Below are 24,771 nucleotides of genomic sequence, written 5' to 3' on the forward strand. Positions count from 1 at the left end.
TTTTGTAATAAGACCTTCATTTATATAATCATATTTAATTATCAAATCAGGAAATTTATATGGATGTATAATCAATAATTCTTAACGTTCATCAATCCTCACAATGTCTTTTTAAGCTTGTTTCTGGTTCAGAGTCCAGTCCAGTATGATGCACTTATTTTTCATCTTTTTTTTTTGCAGTTTTCAGAATTTATTGCCATTTTTTTCAGCTAATAGTTTTTTTTTTAATTTTAATTTTTTTAAACTTTTATTTAATGAGTATAAATTTCCAATGTACAGCTTATGGATTACAGTGGTTTCCCCCTCCCATAACTTCCCTCCCACCCGCAACCCTCCCCTCTCCTGCTCCCTCTCCCCTTCCATTCACATCAAGATTCATTTTCAATTCTCTTTATATACAGAAGATCAATTTAGTATATATTAAGATTTCAACAGTTTGCACCCACATAGAAACACAAAGTGAAACATACTGTTTGAGTACTAGTTATAGCATTAAATCACAATGTACAGCACATTAAGGACAGAGATCCCACATGAGGAGCAAGAGCACAGTGACTCCTGTTGTTGACCCAACAAATTGACACTCTAGTTTATGGCGCCAGTAACCACCCTAGGCTGTTGTCATGAGTTGCCAAGGCTATGGAAGCCTTCTAAGTTTGCTGACTCTGATCATATTTAGACAAGGTCATAAAAGACAGGGTGAGGATAGTAACCAATGATCCTAAGAGTGGCATTTACCAGGTCTGAACAATTATACAGTATTTAGTGAGGAAGAGGACCATCAGTACACACAGGTTGAGAGTAGAGCAATTGGTGGTAGAGTAGAGGTTATGATTACGAAGGAATGAAGCCCAAGTGCACTAGACAGGGTCTAGAACAAAGGACAGAGTCATTATTAGAGGAGCTAAGAAAGGTGATGTCTAAGCTACAATTAAGTTTTCTGATTGAGAGGCAAATAGAACCTGACAGAAGGGGCTTGATAATAATCTGTTGGGCTTTAGGCCTTGTAAGTTAAGAGGCCCAGACCTCTCTATCTCTTCACATGGAGTACATCCTAAGGGAGGTGTGAACCTCCTAGGGGAAGGCACTCTGTTGACTGTCATTACTTAGCTGGCCTGGGAGGAGAGCTGGCCAGGTAAAGGCAGGGGGCATCTCTAACAAGAAATTTACAGTTCTGCCTGCAATGTTGCTGACCTTACTTGGCCGTCCCCTCAGCTGCAGTGGTCACTTTGGAAGTTGGGCTGAGTGAAGGGCTTTTCAGCTTAGAGCCAATAAGATCTGTGGCTCTGACCTGGGCATCCTTCCACTCCAGGGCAGGTCCATTTCCAGTGATTCAACTCTTGGCAGAGCTGCCAGGGCTCTTCACAAGCTGACTTCTGCTGAAGCCCAGGCTTACCACATTGAAAGCCACTGCAGTGGACTGGCCTGTTGGGTCTCCTTGAGGGCAGATCACTGTACAGATCAGCCATCAATAGGCCTGCCACCCATTGCTTCTGATGCCTAGCTTTCTTTTCCTCCTGGTTTGTGTTAAAGCAGACCAGACGATGCAAGTCAAGGGAGTGCCCAAGTCCCATCTGTAATCTTCGGTGGCCTGAACTACAAGTCTATAGTCACAGGCATGTTCTGTAGTAGTTTTTCTAAGGTAGACAATGCCCATGAGGAAAATTATATTCTCACTTTAAAACTTTCTTTCCCTTTGGTCTGAAAGGGAGGTAAATCTCTCTCTCTCTCTCTTTTTTTTTTTTTTTTTTTTTATTCAAAAGGGAAGTAATTCCGCACAGCTGAACGGAATTGGAGGTAGTTAGCAGGCGAATGATATACCCACAGGAGCCAGAGATCGGAAGCTCTTTCCCAAGGACCACACAGGGAATCTGTGCTGCCCTCAGTGTGGGCTCAAATTCTGCTGCAGTCTCCCACTGGGTTGCCAAGTTAGATCCTAATCTCCTGTTATTTCACAATCCCCCCCCCCCCCCCCCCCAGAGTCAGGTTTTTCTGCTAGGCTCAGGGCCAGTGCAGACCTGAGGTCACCCTGCTTATGACGTATGTCCAAAATGGCGCCTGCTCTTTGTCTTGCTCGCCTTTGAGAGGTGAGCAGAGAGAGAGAAACTCGTGTCTGTATCGGTCACTTTTTTTTTCTCTCTCTCTCTCTTCTAGTTAGCCTGTTGAACTTTTCCCCATGGAATTTCAAGCCTCGCTCCCTCTAGTCTCCTCGTTCCGCTTTCCCGCTGGTGTCTTGGGCTGTTGAGGTTTGGCTCACCTCGCGTTCCAGCGCTGGTGTGTTGAGTCTGCCGCTGGTGTCCCGAATTTGGGCTCCCACGCTCTCCACGCAGGTCCACTGTGAATCACTAGTGCTGGAAGAGTTTCCTCCGCTGTTTCTTCCCCTACTCTTCCTTGAACCTGCAGTATATCCATTTTTATTAAACTATCTCTTCCCGGACTATCAGTGTGCTCCCTTCCTATTCCGCCATCTTGCCGCTCTCTTTCATGTCTCTTTAGTCTCCTTTATTCTGATGGTTCCTCAGTCTTTTATGATACTAACAGTTTTGGAGTATATCATTTTAAATTTTATTTATGTGAGAGGCAGAGATAGAGAGCTCTAATCTGCTGATTCACTCCCCAGATGTCTGCAGTGGCTGGGATCAGTCTAGGTGGAATCCAGGAGTAGGGAACACAATCCAGGTCTCCTGCATTGGTGGGAGGAATTCAGTCAGTTGAACTATCACCACTGCCTCCCGGAGTCTGCATTAGCCAGAAGCTCAAGTCAGGAGGAGCTGATGATGGCACTTAAGTACTGTGGCATGGGACACACGCATGTGAACTGACAGGTTAACTGCCAGCCTAAGTGACTGCGGTAAAGAACAAATGTCACAGAAATTGTCATATTTGGAAGCATTTAGTGTTGACTGTTGTTATTAATTTAAATCGTTCGGTATAAGGTGTATCCACCAGGTTGCTTCACAATGTTACTATTTTCCCTTTTGTAATGAATTAGTTATTTGTATAGATTGTATTTCTTTTTTTAAAAAAGATTTGTTTGAGAGTGAGAGGGAGAGAGAGATCTTCCATCCGCTGGTTCACTCCTCATATGGGCACAAAAACCAGTGCTGGGCCAGGCCAAAGCCACAGGCTTCATCCAGGTCTCCCACATGAGTGGAAGGGGCTCAGGTCCTTGGGCCATCTTCCGCTGTTTTTCCCAGGCCACTAGCTGGGAGCCAGGATCAGTAGTGGAGCAGCTGGGACACAAACCAGCACCAGTATGGGATGGCAGGCAGCATTGCAGGAGGTGGCTTTACCTGTTAAGCAACATCACTGGCCCGAGGGGTGGTATTTCAAGACTATGTAAATATCCTTTTTGTAATCAGACTTTCACCTGCTAGAGATAGCTTGAATGCTTCTTATCTCAAATGCTTGGGACCCAGAAGTATTTTGAATTTACACATATGAGTACATAAAGAGGTATCTTGGGGATGAGACCCAAATGTAAACATGAAATTCATTTGTGTCTTTAATGTATCTTAGATACCTGTGTCTTAAATATATCTTAAATTACCTGAAGGTAATTTCATACAATATTTTTAGTGTGTTTTGACTACAACTGATCACGAGGTTAGACATGAAAAGGTTTAGATTTTGGAACATTTACTATATTTTACTTTCCAGATTAGGTTAACCTGTAGTTTTTGCATCCATTGATGACTTTTGCCCGAATCTAAAGACTTAACATCCATTCCAGCTGACTGGATATGTCTTTTTCACATGTCAGCAGTCACTTTAAATTTGGATTGGAAGGCAGTTCTTTCCAGTGGTTTACCATTCTGAACTATAGCTAGCGATAACACAATGTGCAGTAGTGTATATAATCTAAACAGCTTTTTTTTGAGTCATCAGTGGATATTATTTATTTTAACCTAGAAACCTTTTATTTAAGGTATACAAACTTCATGCATTTCATAAATACTAATTTAGGAACACAGCGATTCTGCGCACTCTGCCTGCCCTCAAAAAGTCTGTGAAACTGTTTCTCCTTCTTTAGGTGTTTACTACAGTCTGGTGGCAAGATCTTTCCTCAGTATGTGTTGATGTTTGGGATGCTTGTGGAATCACAGACATTGGTAGAAGAGAGTGCTGTTCAAGGAACAGAGCGTACAATTGGACTAAGTATAGCACCTTTTATTAACCAGTTTCAGGTAAGTGTCTAGAAAAGGAAGTTCAATCAAGGTACTGTTACTCAGTCTACCTTATCTTTCATTTTTGTCTTAGTCACTGTTTAGCTGCATTAGAATAGTAATCACTCTATTAGGGCAAAGGAACTTACAGGGAAAAATCAACCTAAAAGTTAGAATAACCAAGAAATATTGTCATGAATACTTAAGTTTGTAGATATTTCTCAGAATCACTGTTTTTTATTTTTTTGACAGGCAGAGGTAGAGAGAGACAGAGAGAAAGGTCTTCCTTCCGTTGGTTCACCCCCCAAATGGCCACTACAGCTGGCACAGCATGCCGATCCGAAGCCGGGAGCCAGGTGCTTCCTCCTCGTCTCCCAATCGGGTGCAGGGCCCAAGCACTTGGGCCATCCTCCACTGCCTTCCAAGGCCACAGCAGAGAGCTGGCCTGGAAGAGGAGCAACCAGGACAGAACCCAACCGGGACTAGAACCCGGGGTGCCGGCGCCACAGGCGGAGGATTAGCCAAGTGGGCCGTGGTGCCGGCCAAGAATCACTGTTATAAATGAAAAGTATATGGGATGCCAGCATTGTGAGTGTTAGCTTAACCCAGTGGACCACAACGCTGGTCCCTCATGGCAGTTTTACATTTTGTGGCCCATTCACTCATTTACTTATCTTCTCTCTTTTAATATGATTATCTGACAACTGAGTGAATTAATGAAGCAAATGAGAAGTTGTAAAAATACAGTATAGAACATAACTATATTAATTCAATATATATTTATTGAATGCTACATTTTTTTAATGTTTGGGGAATATGTCTGTGAAACTAAAAAGATAAATTCCTATGTAATAAATCTGACATCCAAATCAGAAGAGATAAGTCAAAAAATATTAATATGGTAGTGCTATGGACATAAAGCAGGTTAAAGAAAATAGGGAGTAGAAAAATGGAATTTTTTTTTTTTTATTAAAGAGCCAGGCCAAACCCAGGAACCTGGAATTCCATCCAAGTCTCCCCCTTGGGTACAGAGGTCCAAGTACTGGGGCCGTCTTTAGCTGCTTTCCCAGGGAGCTGGGAAGTGGAGCAGCCAGAACTTGAACCAGTGTTCATATGGGACAGTGGCATCACAGCAGTGGCTCAGCCTGCTGTGCCACAGTGCCAGCACAGTATATATGATTTTATCCAGGTTATGCCTAAGGAAATACCTCATGGTTAGTGACTTTATTAAGGAGACTTGAAAGAAATAAGGCAGCAAATCATACACAAGTCAAAGGATCAATAGGTATAAATGGTCTGAGGCAGAAACAGCAGGAAGGAACCATGAGGTACAGTTATGAAACGCAGTCAGAGAAGTATTAGAGGCCAGATCTTGTAGACCCTCTTGGCCATCATTATTATTATTTTTTGAAGATTTATTTGAAAGAGTTACTGAGAGAGTAAGAGCCAGAGAGAGAGAGAGAGGTAGGTCTTCCATCTGCTGGTTCACTCCCCAAATGACTTAAATGGCTGGAGCTGAGCTGTTCTGAAGCCAGGAGCCAGGAGCTTCCACTGGGTCTCCCCTGCAGGTGCAGGAGCCCAAGGACTTGGGCCATCTTCCACTGCTTTCCCAGGCTACAGCAGAGAGCTGGATCGGAAGTGGAGCAACTGGGATTGGAACCAGTGCCTGTATAGGATTCCGGCACTGAGAGCCAGAGCTTTAACCCGCTGCGCCACCTTGGCCATTATAAGGACTTTATCTTTTACTCTGAAATGGGCAGGAGACAACTTGAGGGTGTTGAACAGAGGTGTGACAGGATATGACTTTCAATGGAATCATGAAATAGCATTATGAAGTTATCCAGGTGAGAGGTGATAATGACTTAGAACAGTAGTGGCAATGAATTGATTTTGAATATATTAAATGCAGGCTTTTTGATAGATTGGATATGAAGTATGAGATGAGGACACTATTGTCTGTGGTCAATGTCCTGGAAGAATAGTTTCCATTTACTGAAATAGGGAAAATAGCAGGAAGTCAGGCAGTGTTTGTATGTAGGAGGCTCCTTGAGTAACTGGGTTAAGAGTTCAGAGAAAGCTTGAGGCTGAAGCTATACATTTTGTGGTCAATGGCATACAATAGTGTTTAAAGCCATAGATAGGATAAAATTGCCTTGGAGGCTTATAGAAAGAGGGCTGATAACTGGAATCCAGACAACTCAACAAATTCAGTGAGGTTATCTAGAAGGCATTAGCAAAGATGTCAGCGGGTTAAGGTGAAAAACAGGTACAGCTGTGTGGGTGCAGATGGGCGGTAACATGGGAATCTAGTGCTCTTCCTGGTGACTGACACACACAGTCTGAATAGAGGCATAATGGGGACGGGCCTGCAGTGAGTTTCTAGAGATAGCAGGGAAAGGTTTGTGTACTGTGTCCTGCTTCACTGTGAAAGTTGGGACCATTATTTTATTTATAGAAAGGAAAAGAGTTTAAGCCATACTTTTTTCTAGGTTTCAAATAAGGAAGAAAGTTGAAAGTACTAGTAGAATGTTGCTAAAATTGATAGAACATTTTTTTTTTTTTAATTTTTTATTTTTGACAGGCAGAGTGGACAGTGAGAGACAGAGAGAAAGGTCTTCCTTTTGCCGTTGGTTCACCCTCCAATGGCCGCCGCGGTAGCGCACTGCGGCCGGCGTACCACGCTGATCCGATGGCAGGAGCCAGGTGCTTCTCCTGGTCTCCCATGGGGTGCAGGGCCCAAGCACTTGGGCCATCCTCCACTGCACTCCCAGGCCACAGCAGAGAGCTGGCCTGGAAGAGGGGCAACCGGGACAGGATCGGTGCCCCGACCGGGACTAGAACCCTGTGTGCCGGCGCCACAAGGCGGAGGATTAACCTGTTGAGCCACGGCGCCGGCGATAGAACATTTAATAGCAGTGGTTCTCAGCTTGGTAGATTGGAAACATCTGAGGACTTTGTGATTCCTGGATTTCAACTCTGGATTGGTGTGGATATGGCATGGCCTGACCAGCTGGGCTTTTTAAAAGCTCCCCAGGCCATTTTAATTTGCAGCCAAGGTTGAGAACCACTGTGTTCTGGGAAAAAATAAAAAGCAAAAGCTAACCCAAAAACGCTTATTTTCCAAATAAAATCCACTTAGTTTTTTGTTTTTAAAGATTTTATTTATTTATTTGAGAGGTAGAGTTAGAGACAGTGAGAGGGAGAGAGAAAGGTCTTCCTTCTGTTGGTTCACTCCCCAGATGGCGGCAATGGCTGGACCTGCGCCGATCTGAAGCCAGGAGCCGGTTGCCTCTTCCCGGTCTTCCATGTGGGTACAGGGGCCCAAGCACTTGGGCCATCTTCCACTGCTTTCCCAGGCCATAGCAGAGAGCTGGATTGGAAGAGGAGCAGCCGGGACTAGAACTGGCACCCATATGGGAGGCTGGTGCCGTAGGCGGAGGATTAACCTACTGTGTGTCAGAGTTGGCCCCGGAATCCACTTATTGATTTGGTTGAGTTGCATATCTTTTCTCAATAGTTCAATACTTAATAGTATTCTTATTAGACCATATGAAATTTTTTGGTTTAAAATTTTGGAGCTGATTGGTTTAAATAAAAATTTAATCTGCCATCATCCAAATGAAATGTCTACAGGTAATTGAAATCACAGCATATTTTTTAACTTGCCTAAGCCTTGGTTTCTGCAATTTTCCTGTAAAATTGGAATAATGAAAAAAATCTCTATGCCTTAGGTTGGGGTAGGACTGTACAAGGAGGTTACAGATGTACAAAGTATTTTATGATACTGAGCCAAGTATGAATGAAGCACTTGATGAGCCCCAGGCATAAAAAGAATGAGTTAAAGTGAAGAATTTGTACTTCTTCTAGGTACCCATACGTGTATTTTTGGACCTCTCCTCATTGCCTTGCATACCTTTAAGCAAGCCAGTGGAACTCTTAAGATTAGATTTAATGACTCCATATTTGAACACTTCCAACAGAGAAGTAAAGGTAAGGACAACAATGTACAAAATTATTGTCATATTCAGAATAATTACCTTAAAATGTTAATACATTATATTCATAGTTTTTGTCTTTTCTATTGGAGATTTAAATCATTATAAAATTAAAAAATTTTAAAGTAATACTTATTTTATTTGAGAGGGAGAAAAAGAGTGAGCAAGAGAGAGCTCCCATCTGCTGATTCACATCCCAAAGGCCTGCAGTGGTTGGGGCTCGGCTGGGCCAGGTCAGGCCAAGCCAAGGCCAGCAGCTGGGAACTGAATCCAGGTGTCCCATGTGGGTGGTTGGGACCCAGCTACTTGAGCCATCTGCTGCTGCCTCCCAGGGTGTGCGTAAGCAGGAAGCTACACTTGAGAAGGCAGCCAGGGCTCAAACCCAGACACTCCCATATGGGATGCAGGCACCCCAGCTGGTGGCTTAACTGTGAGGCCAAATGCCCACATCTGTTTTTTTGAGCAATATACCAAAGTGAATTTGAGTAAATATTGAATTGGGTGAATAAGTGTTTTTTAAAATTTCTGTATTTAAAATTTAAAAGAGAAAGAATACTTATTCAAGTGTATCCTGATGAAGTTTTCATAATTTCTTAATTTTCATAGGTACACATTTGTAAATCTGGACAAGTGACTGCTATTCCATTTTGGTATCATATGTACCTTGACGAAGAGATTAGGTTGGATACTTCAAGTGAAACCTCCCACTGGAAACAAGCTGCAGTTGTTTTAGATAATCCTGTCCAGGTTGAAGTGGGACAGGAACTTGTACTAAGTGTTCAACACCACAAAAGCAATGTCAGCATTACAGTAAAGCAATGAAGAGCAGCTTCATAATGAAAACTGTTTTTAAGTACAGCATCAGATACAAAATTCTTACCTGAATTAGTGCGGTTGTAATCATACTGATTGTTTAAGTTAATTCCTTGTAACAACTATTTTTAAAAGGAGATTAATAAACCATGTTTCAAAGAACCTAAAGAGAAGTAGCATTTTAAAAAAGTTACTGCAGATTTAATTTTTGGAAAAGGATGCATCATTATAATGTTTCATATTAGGAAACTTTATTTTTGCTCAGTTTTACCCAATACCTTGTCATTGTCAAGTGTAAGAAAAGCAAAACTTTTAATGTTTTAGGATTTATATTTGGAAACATTTAAAAGGATCACATTGAAGACTGTGGGCTATGGTTGACCTGTAAATCCCCAGCTTGCTTCTTATAAATACCCCCTGTGCTTCTGAAACATCTCAGGTTTTGAGAAGGCAAATCTGAATAAAAATTTAAGTTATAAGATAAATATAATTGAAGAGTAAAGAAGTTAGGGAAAAATAAATTTTCAGGAGGCGTTTTTTCCTTGTCTAAGGAAAAATTAAGCTGATAAAATTAAATTGAATTAGTCCTAAACCACTAGTTTTCAAAGTTTTGCTTTAGAATAAGAAACAAGAACAAGAAAATAATTGACTCAGTTTTTACAAACTTTTGAAATAGGGAGATTAATAAGATCATTTTCAGGCATTGAATATGCTGTATGCTTTTTGTAAGCAGGCCACAAGGAAAACTAAGATATTCTTTGCTCTGGGCTGCCTATCCCACATTACCTCTATTACTGTTGAATTACCCAGCTTTACTTTTTTTTTTTTTTTTAATAAATTTTATTGCGTATATGTGAGATACACATGATGTTATAGGATACACATAGATAGTAAAAAACTTATTAGTGTGAAGTGAGTTCACATATCTACCATCTGAGTTAGCAGTCTTGTGTTTCTGTGGCAAGAACAGCTCAAACCTCCTCATTAGCATGAATCCCAAATATAATACAATTACCTGTTGTTTTCATGTTATACATTAGATCTTTAGATCTGTTCATTTTTACATTTGCTACTTTGTATCTTCTAACCTACAGCAACCCATTTCCTCCCCAATGTCACTGCTCTCCCAACCACTGTTTTGTTCTCTGTACATCTATAGATTTTACAGGTAAGTGAAATCATTTTCACTGTTAACATTTTTCTTTCTGGGTCTGATTTGTTTCACTTAGCAGGTTTTCCAGGCTCATCCATGTTGTGGTCAAGTCTCCTTCCTAAAGGCTGAATAGTATTCCATTGTATTTATATACCAGTTCCTTATCCATTTGTCTATCAACAGAAACATTTTCTGCACCTTAGCAGTTCTGAATAATGCTGTATGGGACACGGGACACATCCATGTTTTACTATGAAGTGGTGACTTCATTCCTTTGAGTGCAGGCCCAGAAGAGGGATTGCTGGATCAGGACATAGTCATTCTACTTTTAACTTCTTCAGAACCTCCATACTGTCTTACTTTTAACTTCTTCAGAACCTCCATACTGTCTTCAATGGCTGTATTAGTCTATGTTCCCACCAACAGTGTTCAGAAGTTGTCTTTTCTTCACACTCTTGCCAACTCTTTTGATATTGTAAACAATAGCCATGCCGATGGGTGTGAGGTCTCTCATAATGATTTTGATTTGCATTTCCTTGATGACTAATGATGTTGAGCATCTTTTTGTGTACCTGCTGGCCATTTTTATGTATTTGGAGAAGTGTTTATTCAGGTCTTCAGACAATTTTTTAATAAGGTTGTTCTTCCACCATGGAGTTGTGTGAATTTTTTATAAATGTTAATTTCTTATCAGATAATATGGTTTATAAATATTTTTTCCCTGTTGGTAGGCTCCCATTTCATTTGCTGTGCAGATCTTTATAGTTTGATGTATAGTTATCTCTTGGTATCTGTAGCCCCTTCCCAAGGATACCAAAATCCAGTGATGCTCAAGTCTGTCATACAATGGCACACAGTGTTTACGTACAACCTAAATACATCCTCCTTCATACTTTAAATCAGCTCTAGAGTACGTAAATGCCATGTAATAGTTGTTACAGTTTAGGGCGTACTGACAAGAGAAAAAGCACACATTCATGTATATACGAGTTTTTCTTTAGAATATTTTCCATCTGTGGTTGGTTGAATCCACCGGTGCAAAGTGTGGATACAGAAGGCCTACTCTAGTCTGATTTATTGTTTTGCTTTTATTGCCCAAGCTTTAGGTGTGATATCCAAAAAAATCATTGCTAAAGTCAACATTCAAGAGCTTTCCTCCTATGTTCTCTTCTAGTTTTGTTGTTTCCGGTCTTACATTTATTCCTTTATTCATTTGGTTAACTTTTTTGTGTATGGTCATAAGGTCCAATTTAATTCTTTGGTATGCGTAAATCCAGTTTTCCTAGCACTATTTATTGAGACTGTCTTTTCCCTGGTATATCCTCTTGGTGCCCCTGTCAAAAATTATTTGACCATTTAGGTTTGACCATTAGGTTTGTGGACTATTCTGTTCCACTGGTCCATTTAAGACAGTACCATTAAAGTTTTAAAATTTTATATCAGTAAATGTGATACCTCCAATATTTTCCTTAGGGTTGTTTTAGCTATTTAGGGTCTTCTATGTTTCTGTATAAGTTTTAGAAGTATGTTTTCTTTCTGTGAATAATGTTATTGGGATTGTGCTAGGGATTACATTGTTTGTATTGATTTGGGTCATATGGACATTTTAACAATATTAATTCTTCCAATCTATGAACACAATATCTTTCCATCTATTTGTGTCTTCAATCTCTTTCATCAGTGTTTTATGGTTTTCAGTGTACACATCTTTTACCTCCTAAGTTAAATTTATTACTCTGTTTTTTCTATGGGATTTCCTTTAAATTTCTCTTTTACTTATTTCTATATAAAAATGTTACTGATTTTTCTGTTGATTTTGTATCCTGTAACTTTACTGAATTGATTTATTCTAACGAATTCAGTTATTCAAGCAGCTTGTGAAATATTTGGGGTTTTTCTACATGTTGCTTAGTTTTACTTTCAAAAGAAGTATTTGGTAATCTGAACAGAATACTATGAACTACTACGAACTAATATATTTAACATCATATAAAGGCATGTTGAATATGCCATATATAAATGTAGTGCATAAAACACATACAGCAAAGGTTTTGAGTAACTATACTCCTTCTTTCCATACGCAACATTGTAATGATACTTTTTATACTTTCTTACTATTACAAAATGTTAAACATGACCCAGTTGGTTTCGATTTTCAACTAAAGAAACCTCATCCTTAAATAATAACTTTCTCCCAAATAAGATCTACTTTGGTCTGAGTGTGGCTTAATGAATAATTCAGACCACTCAGCAGTTGGCAGCTTTAATAGCTCTGAACAAAAGCAGTAATTTAACATTTTCGCTGTGCCTTAATCAGAAGTTTTTGTTAAAGCATTAAGGGTTTATATTTAAAGAATGAGAGACATAAAAATTTGCGGGAAAAATGATAAATTATTTTTTATTGAAAGACATCCAGTTGAGGAGTAGAGAAATAACTGTTAGGTAAGCTTTTATGGCACATGATTAAATTCCACTAATTCATTTTCCTGGATTATGCCTTCTGTTAATTCCAAAGCATTATATTCATGCAGCATGGTAGAAAGCGTTGTTTTAGAAATGTCCATCCTCTTGCTAAAGTAATGTGACATCAAGAGCATTTAGTTGGAAGTCATCTTCTACCATTCGAGTATGTGGTATTCTAATGTTCTTAAGTCTAAGTCTAGGAAATTTAGACAGTTTGCAATATATAAAACTCATTTATATAAATCCAATAGTTGTACTTGGTTTTCACCTATCTTTGTGTTGAAATTTTCCATAATTATGGCTTGTCCCAAGCACAAAATCCTGAGCTATGGGAGATACTGGGTAATGGAATATCATGGTTTTAGCACAGTTTTTTCATACTGCTCAGGAGTCCATAGATTTAGCTGAAGGTTCTTTTTTCTCCTCCGTAGCATCCCCAAGTACTTCATCAGATAGCTTGGCTGTAGTGGGAGTAGTCTGGGGAGTCACAGTGTGTCCAAATCCTTGGTAGTGTCCCACTGGTGAAGGTGGCATAGAAGATGCAACAGACATTGCATCTTGTGATGATGATGATAACAAGCTTGTATGTTCATTTTGATCTTGATCCTCAGGAAAAAATTTTTTCCTAGGATGTCCTCTGACTGTTCGTCCTTCAAAGTAATATAGAGGTTTCTGTGTTAGCCAGTTATTTTGACCATTGTAAACTTACCATTCTAAAAATAAGCTCCCTATTTCCTCTAATTCCCACCTCTGCCTCTTCCAAATTTGAAGAGCCAATACTATGCCAAGCTTTACTCAGTTTTCTGTTGCCTCTGGCAAAAATATTAATAAGCCACATAACTGGATGATTTAAATGGCTGGTACTTACCAACATGTCTTACTTGTTCAGAAATATCATCTCTAATATCTGAAACATCCCACATGGCAAGAAAGGAATCAAAGCAGGAGCCCTCTTCCGCTTCTTGGACATATGGTTTATACGAGAAGGTGTAGTGATGAGCAATAGCAGCAAGGAACATTTCAATACAGATAATAAAGTCCTGTAACAACAACAAAAATATCAGCCATCTTTGGGTTTAAATCTAGTTTTCTACAGTGTTTTCTCCAAGTACTTTTCAAAGGCACTTAATATATCAACAGTTTTTTTTTTTTTTTTCCCCAGATTACTTTCAAAATAATTTGGTTTGGACCTCTTCAGTAAAGGACAAGATGCCAAAATTTAAGTCCATTCTGCACTACTATTGATTCTGTTATTGACTGAGTAATCAGATATTTCACAGACCCAAGGGCTAGGAGGAGAAATGCAGAAAGAGATCAGAAGAACAGAATCCAGATTTTATTCCTGGTCCTACCAAAATTCCATAATTGTGGCCAATTGGTTCCCTGCTTCCTCGTTTGTAAAGAAAAGATAATAGTAGCCCCCTTGCCTGCAGGTTTTATCAGGCTTTATGGAGATAATATGTGAAAATGCTTAACCAGTAGTAAAGTTGAGTTAGAGACAGCACTACTTACCTGGAGTCCTGTAGCCACAGCTTCTACAGTTTGCCATTCCCATGTATGCTTTTCAGAAATAACGCCAACTTTTACCAACAAAGCAATAACTACTGCTTGCCTATATGTTAGGAAAAGGTAAACGCCAAATCTATATCAAGCATAAAACGAGCAGTTGTTTTAAAAGTATGTCATTTAAAAGAGTTAGTCCCCAGTACAACTTGTAGACTGCTACCACCCCTGCCTTCACAGCACACTTCAGAAGAAACTGTGTATTTATTTGCTTTACCAACTTCTTATTTTAGTAGTTTCACCAAGTTCATTGTATGTTCCCAGAACTGCAGTACCTGGTTTATTTATCTTTTTTTGTTTTTAAACTGTACATAAGTGATTGAATTTTAAGTTCTTCCTATACTTGGCAAGGCCTAACATACAATATGTGCTTAAAGTGAAATAGTAGTTATGTAAGTGCTATTTATACATGTATCAACTACACAGAATATCTCTTAAAAGTAATTTTGAAACTAGTTCTTGTCTGAAGTCTAGGAGCTACACACAAACAAAAGGGAGTCACACTGAGCATGGTCTCAGCAGATGGCCCCAGGTGAATTTCTACATCAGTAATAAGACAGACATGCTTTCATGGTTCTAACTACAAAAATACTCACTTCAGTTTTGATTATAATGGTTAAAAAATTAGGAACAATCTAAAAAGTTATATACACACAGCAGAATACTAAAAAATCCCAAACAGCAAAATCTTAACTGACAAAAAACTCGTATCTGCAATTCAGTGACCATACCGTGGAGTTCCGCACATTTTCACAGTAAGACCATTCCTGTGGAATTTTGTACACGACAAACAAGCACCACAATGTTAACCATTCTTTTTGGGTGCTGGTTTGTCAGGGACTTTTTTTTTTTGCCCTATTTCATATCATTTCTATCTTGTTATTTATTGTATTCACTTCTCAGACTCCCTAGCACCCATGCTTTTCCTAAAATGAAGACATGTACAGTTCTGTCTTCTGTTTTAAAAACGTTTACTGATGAACATTGCCCCACATTAATATTCTACATCATGTTTTCTTCCAGACTGAATAGCACTCTGTTAAATGACAGGGCCATGATTTATCTTCTCTGTTGAGATATTTAGGTTACCTCAAATTATTTTCTTCTTATAAATGTTATGGTGACCATCTGATTCTTTATAAAAATCCTAATAGTACTAAAGGGATGAACTTTTAAAGTTAGGTGTAGACATTTTAGCCAGCTTCTGACATGAGAATCTTCAAGATTCTCCTTAACTAAAAGTTTCATTGTTCTTTAGAAAATGAGAATATTTATGAGAAAAGCAACACTTACCAGAAGGAAACAAAAACCACTAGCTTTACACAAAGAAATTTGCCAACAGGTTGGATTGGACTCAGTTCTTCCTTTAGTACTTTATAAAATAGCAGGAGACAATACATGGCAAACTAGAAGCAAAATTAACATTTAAACTTCAGTAAGAATAGATATGGTAATAAACATATTAAGGTTATAATCCAGAGACCTAATACAGATTCATGTTTTAGGCAATATTTTCTAGTTTTTATTATGCTTTTTTAGATTAACAACCCTACACAGTTAACTCGAGATGGATATATATACCATATGAAATTTCTCAAAAGATGTATAACATCCTGAAAACATTCTGAAGTGTTCACTTACTGGGGCCCATAAAGAGAATGATAAACACAGTTGACAGGAATGGAAGAAAAGGTTCTTACTCCCCCAAAATGAAAAAACAACATAAAAACAAAAACCCTATCTGTAACTGCTTTTAAAGACAACTGACTTTTGTAAGGGGTTAGTTTATTACCTAATTTATCTTGTATATTATATATAACATTGCTTATTTATAAGGAAGCACATTAGTAAGTTAACACATAAAATAGTTTCACACATTAATAAGTAACACACAACTACATTTAAAAAAAAATAGGATCCTGAAAGGTAAAAGTAAAGAATTGGTCAACAGTTTTTCTCAAGGGCAGTAATGTTAGTCCACCTGAATTCTTTTTTTTTTTTTTTTTGACAGGCAGAGTGGACAGTGAGAGAGAGAAACAGAAAGGTCTTCCTTTGCCGTTGGTTCACCCTCCAATGGCCAGCGCATCGCGCTGATCCAAAGGCAGGAGCCAGGTGCATATCCTGGTCTCCCGTGGGGTACAGGGCCCAAGCACTTGGGCCATCTTCCACTGTACTCTTGGGCCATAGCAGAGAGCTGGCCTGGAAGAGAGGCAACCGGGACAGAATCCGGCGCCCCAACCAGGACTAGAACCTGGTGTGCCGGTGTGGCAAGGCGGAGGATTAGTCTATTGAGCCATGGCACCGGCCTGAATTCACTTTTTAAAATAAATGCTCAAGGGCTGGCATTGTGGCATAGTAGGTTAAGCCTCAGCCTAGAATGCCAGCATCCTAATATAGGTGCTGGTGTGAGACTCGGCTGCTTCACTTCCGATCCAGCTTCCAGATAATGCACTTGGGAAAGCAGTGGAAGATGGCCCAAGTGCTTGGGCCCCTGGACCCATGTGGAGACCCAAAGAAGCTCCTGGCTCCTGAGTTCAGCCTGGCCTAGATCTGGCTGTTGTGGCCATTTGGGGAGTGAACCAGCACATGGAAATCTTTCTGTCTCTCCCATTCTAACTTTGCAATTCAAATAAATAAAATAAATCTTAAAAAAAAAAAAAAAAAAGTGCTTGGGCCCTTGCACCCATGAGGGGGACCCAGATGAGGCTCCTGGCTTCCACCTGGCCCAGTCCCAGCTGTTGTGGCCATTTGAGGAATAAACCAGTGGACAGAAAAAAATCTTTCTCCCTTTTGTAACACTTTCAAGTAAATAAAAACTAAGTCTTTAAAATAAAATAGATGCTCAAGACTTCTACAAATCAGTTGTAATAATCTGTAGTGTTCAATAGCAATAAACATTTTCCTAAAAATTCACTTTTCATCATTAAAAACCATAAAATGCTTATTTGAAATGTTTCAGAATATGAAAGCAGTAATTCAGTCATGTCTTGCACCCATTACTTAATCACATATCGATTTCTTTTTTAAACAATGCCATGAACTAAATATAAATTTCATTGCCTAATATTGATTCTCTTTACCATACTTTTCCATTATGTTTCCTAAAGATTTTTTTGAATATTCAGAATTGTAATTGATTTATCACAAAAGCACTGAAATGATGTCAATATAATTTTTAAGGAAAATATAAATTCTAAAAGCAGGATAGAAAATAGCATTAAAAGGTTTGCATAATTACATATGTTCTAACACTCCCACATTGTTTTAGCAAACCCGGCTTTTAAATTTTGGAACTGTATTAACCTCTAGGCAATTAAGAGTGCAGATGAAATAATTCTACGTAGCAGGCTTTTCTGTAACGTCCTACTGCCAGATGGCAATTAAACAGCAATCTGAAACTTTGGCTTTTTAAAGTAAAAATGCAATAATCATCCGAGAAAAACATATGCATATTTAGGTGTATGGTACTAAATAATACCTTCATGTTCTCTGGACCACCAGCTTGAATATATTTACAGCCTTAGTTCTGTTACCATACATTTTATGAAGACTTTGCCAGATGTCTCAGGACAAGTAAAGGTGTATTTTAAGGAAGCAAAAAATTAACAGATGAAACCAAATAAATCCTGTAATCCACCTTGGTTACATTCTGTTAATGACCTCAGTTATCAGTAAGAAGTTCCCTAAAGGTATGCATTTGAGTTTCAAAAAGACGAAAACATAAATGGAAACGGGCTATCTCACTCGTTCCTTACTATCTTCTTACAAATTAGAAACCCAAACACTCTTCATATACTTAATCTGAGTTGCTACAGTTAAATGCCTATTAAGTGAGAATTCTGTATGGAGAATTCAGGAATTACCTTTGAAAACTGGACATGGGAATTACCTGCCTGGGTAAATGAGGATTATTTTTAATAACTGCCAATGAAAGGCAACAGTATTTTTAAGCAGTCCCTCACTGGGCTAGGGAATATTTCTAGCCTTCTGCTAATGCAAATAATAGGTTGTTTTTTTTTTTTTTTTTTTTTTAGTTTTTGACAGGCAGAGTGCACAGTGAGAGAGAGAGACAGAGAGAAAGGTCTTCCTTTTGCCATTGGTTCACCCTCCAATGGCCGCCGCGGTAGGCGCGCTGCAGCCGGCGCACCGCGCTGATCCGATGGCAGGAGCCAGGTGCTTCTCCTGGTCTCCCATGGGGTGCAGGACCCAAGGACTTGGGCCATCCTCCACTGCACTCCCTGGCCATAGCAGAGAGCTGGCCCGGAAGAGGGGCAACCGGGACAGGATCGGTGCCCCGACCGGGACCAGAACCCAGTGTGCCGGCGCCGCAAGGCGGAGGATTAGCCTAGTGAGCCGCGGCGCCGGCCAAATAATAGGTTTTATAGACAAAGATCAACATTTCTTCAGAATACATACATTTTTAGGGAATTCCAGTTTCTAGAACATGATCTATTTTAAACTTGACATTTTCAGTTTTCCTTTCATTCTAAATACATGGTATCAGAATTTTATTCTCCCATTTTTCTTCAAACTTTATACTGTCATATACCAATTAGATATTTTCTCTTACCAAATATGCCCAATATGTGTATTTTGTTTTAGTATATATTTTTATTTATTTAGACAGCATTTTGTTTTTATAATTTACCCACACAGCTATGCAATGAATTACAGAAATGTTTCAAACAAGAGATTAAGATAAAGTCACCAAATAATTCACAGATATATTAGATCTTTACATATGTATAAAGATATAAAAAGTTAAAGTTCTTCCTATGAATTATATTTCAAGATTAAAAAGAAGCAGTTAAGCTTTATCCAGGATGAAACCGCTTTAGGGAATTTGGAGCTGTACACACTAAACAGTACAATTAAGGAAAATGAATGTTTACTTACCAATTGAGACATGTTGTTTATTATAACCAAGTAAGTCCAAGCATTTGAAAAGCTAAAGTTCCCTTCATCATATATACCAACCAGCTCACAGATTCTGAAAAGTGGTAAAAATGAGACAATTTTGTGATTAATGAAATCAAAGTGTATTTCAAAATGCAATGATAGTAATACCTACATTTACAAGTCAGCTTGGTAGAATGATCCTATAGATAACTGCTTATTTTGGCTGTGGAGGCAGTTCAAAAACTTAAAGAAAAACGTTTTCCATGGTATGCTGCCACATATTCTTCCTACTTGAAGGAAATCCAAAGCAATGCACTTACATTTAATAGCAAAGAGTAATTACTAAATTCAAAAGAACTATGCAGCCTAGTTGTTAAAAGCTGAATTGCTGGACACACAGTACAGACCTAAAACAGAGGGAGTTGTAGTTCCTCCTCTCAGTCATCTTGGACGGAATTGCATGAAGACCCAGATCCTCTCAAGCATATTTTATAATCAGTATTAAGTTCTATGCTTATTCAATTTCTAACTCATAGAAAAATAGAGCATACCTTCCTAAGTAAATCAGACTTAACTGGATTAGAAACTGCTACTCAATGGCAGATTGAAGAAGTTAATTCTTTCACCTGCTTTCTCTCCATGTTTTCCTCTGTGAGCATGCAGAATGTTAGGAAGTACTAGCAGACAAAACATGTAATCTGTCTGCTTTAAATTATTTGATGTTCTCCTATTTTTAGCAAGTATTTTTGCCAGGTGGCTTAATGAATAAACCATTTTATCCTCAAGTTTCAAGCCTTGACGGAATGTTTTTACAGAAAAATATATCTTCTTTCTTGTAGTTTTCCTAATATATTCTAAACTATGTAAAAAAAATCCATGTTATTAACCTAGAGTAATGGACATGAACTCCATACAGTAGTTTCTGTAAAGCTGTGTGAATATATTCTTTAAAAACAAAGTGATTTTTCCAAGTGCTTTACAGCAAGCTTTTTATAAAGCATGCAGCATGTGGTAATTCTCTGCCTGTGAATGGCCTTATTTGTTTTAATAGAGTAGGTTTTCTATGTAACTGATTCTCACGGCACACTAGACCTACATGAAGAACAAGTAAATTAATGCTGTCTGTTTTGCTACTCAGCTGCTGCCATGCAAGGAAGAGCTGGAGGATTTTTAAACGGTAAAAATAAAATCTGTGTGCTTACAAAGCAACGATGGTGGTGAATGGTCTGACAACTGTATACTGCAGCACTCCCAGTTTGCACCTAAACAGCAATACTCTGGAAAAGAAAAACAACTTTAGCAATTCAATCACTCATTTAAACAGCTTCTGATTTCCCCCAAACCCTCCAAATTAAAATCACTTTGACAAATGATACCACATTTACATTCAATTATTTCAATTTAGCAATCTTGTATGGCAGTGAGGGAAGGATGTGGGTGGGTAGCAGCAAACAAATGAGCTAAACATTGTTGGAATTATCTGACAACCATATCCTCTGAAAGATCCCCCTTTTTGGGTACAGTCTCAAATTCCTGCATAGTGCAGCACAGAACAAAAGGAAATAGGTCCAGTGTGTTTCTGGAAGATCAATTGCATGCATGTGCATGCGTGCCAGAGAGTGAGAGGGAAAGAGAAAGAATGCATTTTTAGAAGTTATTATTTACGTTTAGGATTTGGTTTCCTTCCAGATTTGGTATTTAAATATTATAGAGAGTATTCATTCCTCTCTGGATACTCTGAAAGGAAAAAACAAAGATCCTGCATAAAACATATTTTATTCTGTCACTGGGCTTACTCAACATAAGGGAAAATTCACAAGGCATGCCAAACGAGCAGAAACCAAAAGGCCCCCAAACAATTCGGCTCAAGAAGCACGTGAGAGTCCTCTTAACTTCGGGCCAAGCTGCTCTGAGGACAAATGCTTTTTGAGCACTTCTATCATCAGAACTGGTTATGTGTTGTGTATTATGAATCTTTCAAACTGAGAATTTTATGTAGACTGAAAGGACTGGGAGCCTGTTACACAGACCCTGAGGTGTTGCCAGGGGTTCTCTGAGCTGGGAGCTTTCTCCGTGCTGAGGCAGTCCGTTCCCACTTAGAGCTGAGCGTGCCTGGGCTTCCCGCAGGCTCTCCACAAGCTACGGTTCATGTCCCATACCCTTCACACAGCTAAATCCAGTCAGAGCTGGGTTAAACTTCCAGGGTTCTATGAATTAATGTCAATCAAAAACAGAGACTGTTAAGGGTGCCTATGCCAAAGGTATATGTACAGTGAAGTGAAAGATGTATCTGAATACCCAAATATACAAATGGGAAAGAAAGCTTAGGAGTTATAAGAAGCGGAAGAGAACAGAAGGTCTAACATATATTCAGAGTTCCAGAAACAACAGAGGAGAGGCAAAATTTGAAGAGAATGAGACAGTTTCAGCCCTGAGGACAGGCATAGAACCCACACATTAAAGCACATTGTTAAGTCAAACAGGACTCAAAATGAAAACCCAAAATGACCCAGACACTTCCTAGTGAAACTGTAGACAAAGCAAGGATCTTCAATGTGATTGGAGATAAGGCATTTATAATGAATTGACAATCAGATGGACTAAAGCCAGAAAAAAGTAGAATAAAGTCTTCAAATAGATTAGGAAAAAATACCCATTAATACAGAAATGTATTATCAGCAAAACTAACTTTAAGGAATGAGGGCAGGGGGCCGGTGCTGTGGCATAGCAGGTAAAGTCACCGCCTGCGGTGCCAGCATCCCATATAGAAGTTGGTTTGAGTCCTGGTTGCTCTACTTCTGATCCAGCTCTCTACTTTGGCCTGGGAAAGCAGAAGATGGCCCAAATCCTTGGGCCCCTGCGCCCGTGTGGGAGACCCAGAGGAAGCTCCCGGCTCCTGGCTTTGGATCGGGACAGCTCTGGCCGTTGCAGCCAACTGGGGAGTGAACCAGCAGATGGAAGACCTCTCTCTCTCTCTCTCTCTCTCTCTCTCTCTGTCTACATCTACCTCTACTTCTACCTCTCCTTCTCTCTCTAACTCTGACTTTCAAATAAATAAATCTTAAAAAAAAAGAATGAGGGCAAAATAAAGATAAATACATCTGACGATGTCATTTAAGGCAGTAAAGAATTTGTAAGGGAACAAAATTTAAGAAGAAGAAAATGATCATAACTGAAAAGATCTGAGATGCAAGAAGTGAGGAATAACTGTTAAACTTGAAGACTTACAAACTACCCAAAAATGTTACCTAAATTTTAGTTAGATTTTTAAGTAGCTGCAATAAAATTTAAAAATTTAAACAGTCATGGTAAAAAGAGTAGGGATAGAAATTATAACTTCCAGACCAGTAATGAGAAAAAGAAACAGAGCAAGAAAAACAACAATAAAAGAATGTTATTAACCATTGGTGGCTCTGTAGCAGCAGCTGTGATAGGATACAAGAGGTATTCAAAACATTCAGGAAAAATGTGTCTTATGAAAAACTTCATGGATTTCAAAATTGTTTTTTGCATCAAAATAAACATCTTTTAATTCAAAATTTCCACAAACTTTGTGAAGTACCCTTGTCTGGCTGCAGTGAGATGTATATCTTCCTTCATAGTTAAAAGTCACATTAAGATCAAATAGTCAAACAGGTTATAAATAGATGAGCTTTTGCCACTAGGTGAGCTTTGTAAGGTTTTTGGTTTTCAAGGTTTTTTACATTTTAGATTAACATTTAACTGGAGGTGCTATAAGACTGATTTGTTACATTATTTGTGTTCCTCTAATGCTTGAAAAACTTTAAAATTATATATAAAAATTCTTGTTAAATAGAGGAGCCTTCTCAAACTTCTTATACCTTCTCAAAGTATTAAAGAATAATTTTTAAAAAGAGGCTAAGTACAGGACAGCGCCGTGGCTTAACAGGCTAATCCTCCGCCTTGCGGCGCCGGCACACCAGATTCTAGTCCTGGTTGGGGCGCCGGATTCTATCCCGGTTGCCCCTCTTCCAGGCCAGCTCTCTGCTATGGCCCGGGAAGGCAGTGGAGGATGGCCCAAGTCCTTGGGCCCTGCACCTGCATGGGAGACCAGGAGAAGCACCTGGCTCCTGGCTTCGGATCAGCGCGATGAGCCGGCTGCAGCGGCCATTGGAGGTTGAACCAACGGCAAAAAGGAAGACCTTTCTCTCTGTCTCTCACTATCCACTCTGCCTGTCAAAAAAAAAAAAAAAAAAAAAAAAAAAGAGGCAAAATACAAAGTAGATTTCCGGACTGGACACTGAGAGACAAATAAAAGATAATAGAAATCTGAATTGCATAAGTTTTAAAAGGGCCTGTTCCTGAACATGTGCTCTCTTGGCTCTGCTCCCTGCTCTCTTGGCCTCTCTTGGCTTCTCTCCTCCTCTGGTCTCTCTTCTCCCTCCTCTCTGTCTCTCTCTTACAGTCTCCTTCTCTTTTTCCTTCGCTGCCCCTTCACTATGGTCTGTTGGGTGTTCCCAATAAACCCTTTCCCTTAAAAAAAAAAAAAAAAAAGAAATCTGAATTGCGTGTGCAGTTAACAGTATTGTACGACTGTTATTCTGACAAACGTGATGGTTAACTTTAGTGTCAGTTCAACTAAGGGCCACTTAGGGAGCTGGTAAGGCACTGTTTCAGGGTGCATGCAAGGGTGTTTTCAGTGCGAGTTGTGTGTGAGCGGGGAAAGACCTGTTTGTTTATGTGGGCAGGCACTGCTGAATTGGCTGGGGCCCAGGCAAAACAGAAAGGCAGAGGAAGGCTGAATTCTCTCTAAATAAAAAAGAAAGGTTGTAAATTCATGAGCCAGCAGGAAAAGAGTTCAGCAGAGCAAAATAAGTGGCAGAAAGGAAGTAAAACAGAGCAGATAGTAATGAAATTGAAGACATACTACAGAGAACACCAACAAAGCCCAAAGCCGGTTCCTGCCAAGAGTAGTAAAGTTGAGCAAACTTCAGGCAAAGATTTATCATGGAAACCAAGCGATGCGTACAGTTCATATTAGAGATGGAAGAAGAGTCGTAACACACAATCCAAAGAGACAAAATATAATCTAATGGATGCCCATAAATTGTAAAACTTTGCCAACTCTGCCTAATTCCCTAGAACTGTAATGGTTTAAAAATGATTTCAGAAACTGTAAGAATCCTAAATAACTCTATCATTGTCCTCTCATGCAAAAAAATCCAGGTCCTGGCTGCTTCACTTCTCATCCAGGTCCCTGCAAGTGCGCATGTGAAAGCCGCAGAAGATGGCCCAAGTCCTTGCACCCATGTGGGAGACCCAGATGAAGCTCTTGGCTCCTGCCTTCAGTCTGGCCCAGCCCTGGCCATTTTGGGGAGTGAACCAGGGGATGGAAGATCTCTGTCATTCTGCCCTTCAAGTAAATAAAATAATAATAGAAAAAGATGCCAGTTAAGAAAACCATACCTCATTTTAGAGTGCCTGCTTTTGATATCGCCTCCAGCTCCTGACTCCAGCTTCCTGTTAATTCTGACGCTGAGAGGCAGCAGTGATGGCTCAAGAAAATAGGTCCCTGCCACCCATGTGGGAGACCTGGGGATTGAGTTATCGTATCCTGGCTCCTGCACTCGCTCAGACTCAGTCATCACAGGCATTTGGGAGTAAACCAGCAGAGGAGAGAGAGAGCTTTATCTCCTTTTCACTGTCTCTGTGCCTCTCGACAACAGAAAGCCATTAATCTACTTCACCACAATAATAG

The 24,771-nt window shown here is 39.4% G+C and overlaps 2 protein-coding genes across 2 annotated transcripts in view; one reads left to right on the forward strand and one right to left on the reverse strand.

The window, feature by feature from the left end:
• The window catches only part of PRMT9 (protein arginine methyltransferase 9), a 38,976-nt gene extending 29,792 nt beyond the window's left edge, over nt 1-9,184 (forward strand). The window contains exons 10-12 of the mRNA XM_062199521.1: nt 4,034-4,187; nt 8,034-8,156; nt 8,768-9,184. Of these exons, the coding sequence (XP_062055505.1) occupies nt 4,034-4,187; nt 8,034-8,156; nt 8,768-8,983 (493 nt within the window). The 3' untranslated portion in view covers nt 8,984-9,184. The remainder of the gene's footprint in view (nt 1-4,033; nt 4,188-8,033; nt 8,157-8,767) is intronic.
• A 369-nt stretch (nt 9,185-9,553) lies between these two features.
• Nucleotides 9,554-24,771, reverse strand: part of TMEM184C (transmembrane protein 184C) — a 32,481-nt gene continuing 17,263 nt past the window's right edge. Inside the window, exons 5-10 of the mRNA XM_062199522.1 lie at nt 20,255-20,329; nt 19,050-19,143; nt 15,447-15,559; nt 14,103-14,202; nt 13,459-13,630; nt 9,554-13,240 (exon numbers count right to left, since the gene is read on the reverse strand). Coding sequence (XP_062055506.1) covers nt 12,975-13,240; nt 13,459-13,630; nt 14,103-14,202; nt 15,447-15,559; nt 19,050-19,143; nt 20,255-20,329 — 820 coding nt within the window. The 3' untranslated portion in view covers nt 9,554-12,974. The remainder of the gene's footprint in view (nt 13,241-13,458; nt 13,631-14,102; nt 14,203-15,446; nt 15,560-19,049; nt 19,144-20,254; nt 20,330-24,771) is intronic.

The sequence above is a fragment of the Lepus europaeus genome, chromosome 8 (assembly GCF_033115175.1).
Source record: "Lepus europaeus isolate LE1 chromosome 8, mLepTim1.pri, whole genome shotgun sequence".
Lineage (NCBI taxonomy): Eukaryota > Metazoa > Chordata > Mammalia > Lagomorpha > Leporidae > Lepus > Lepus europaeus.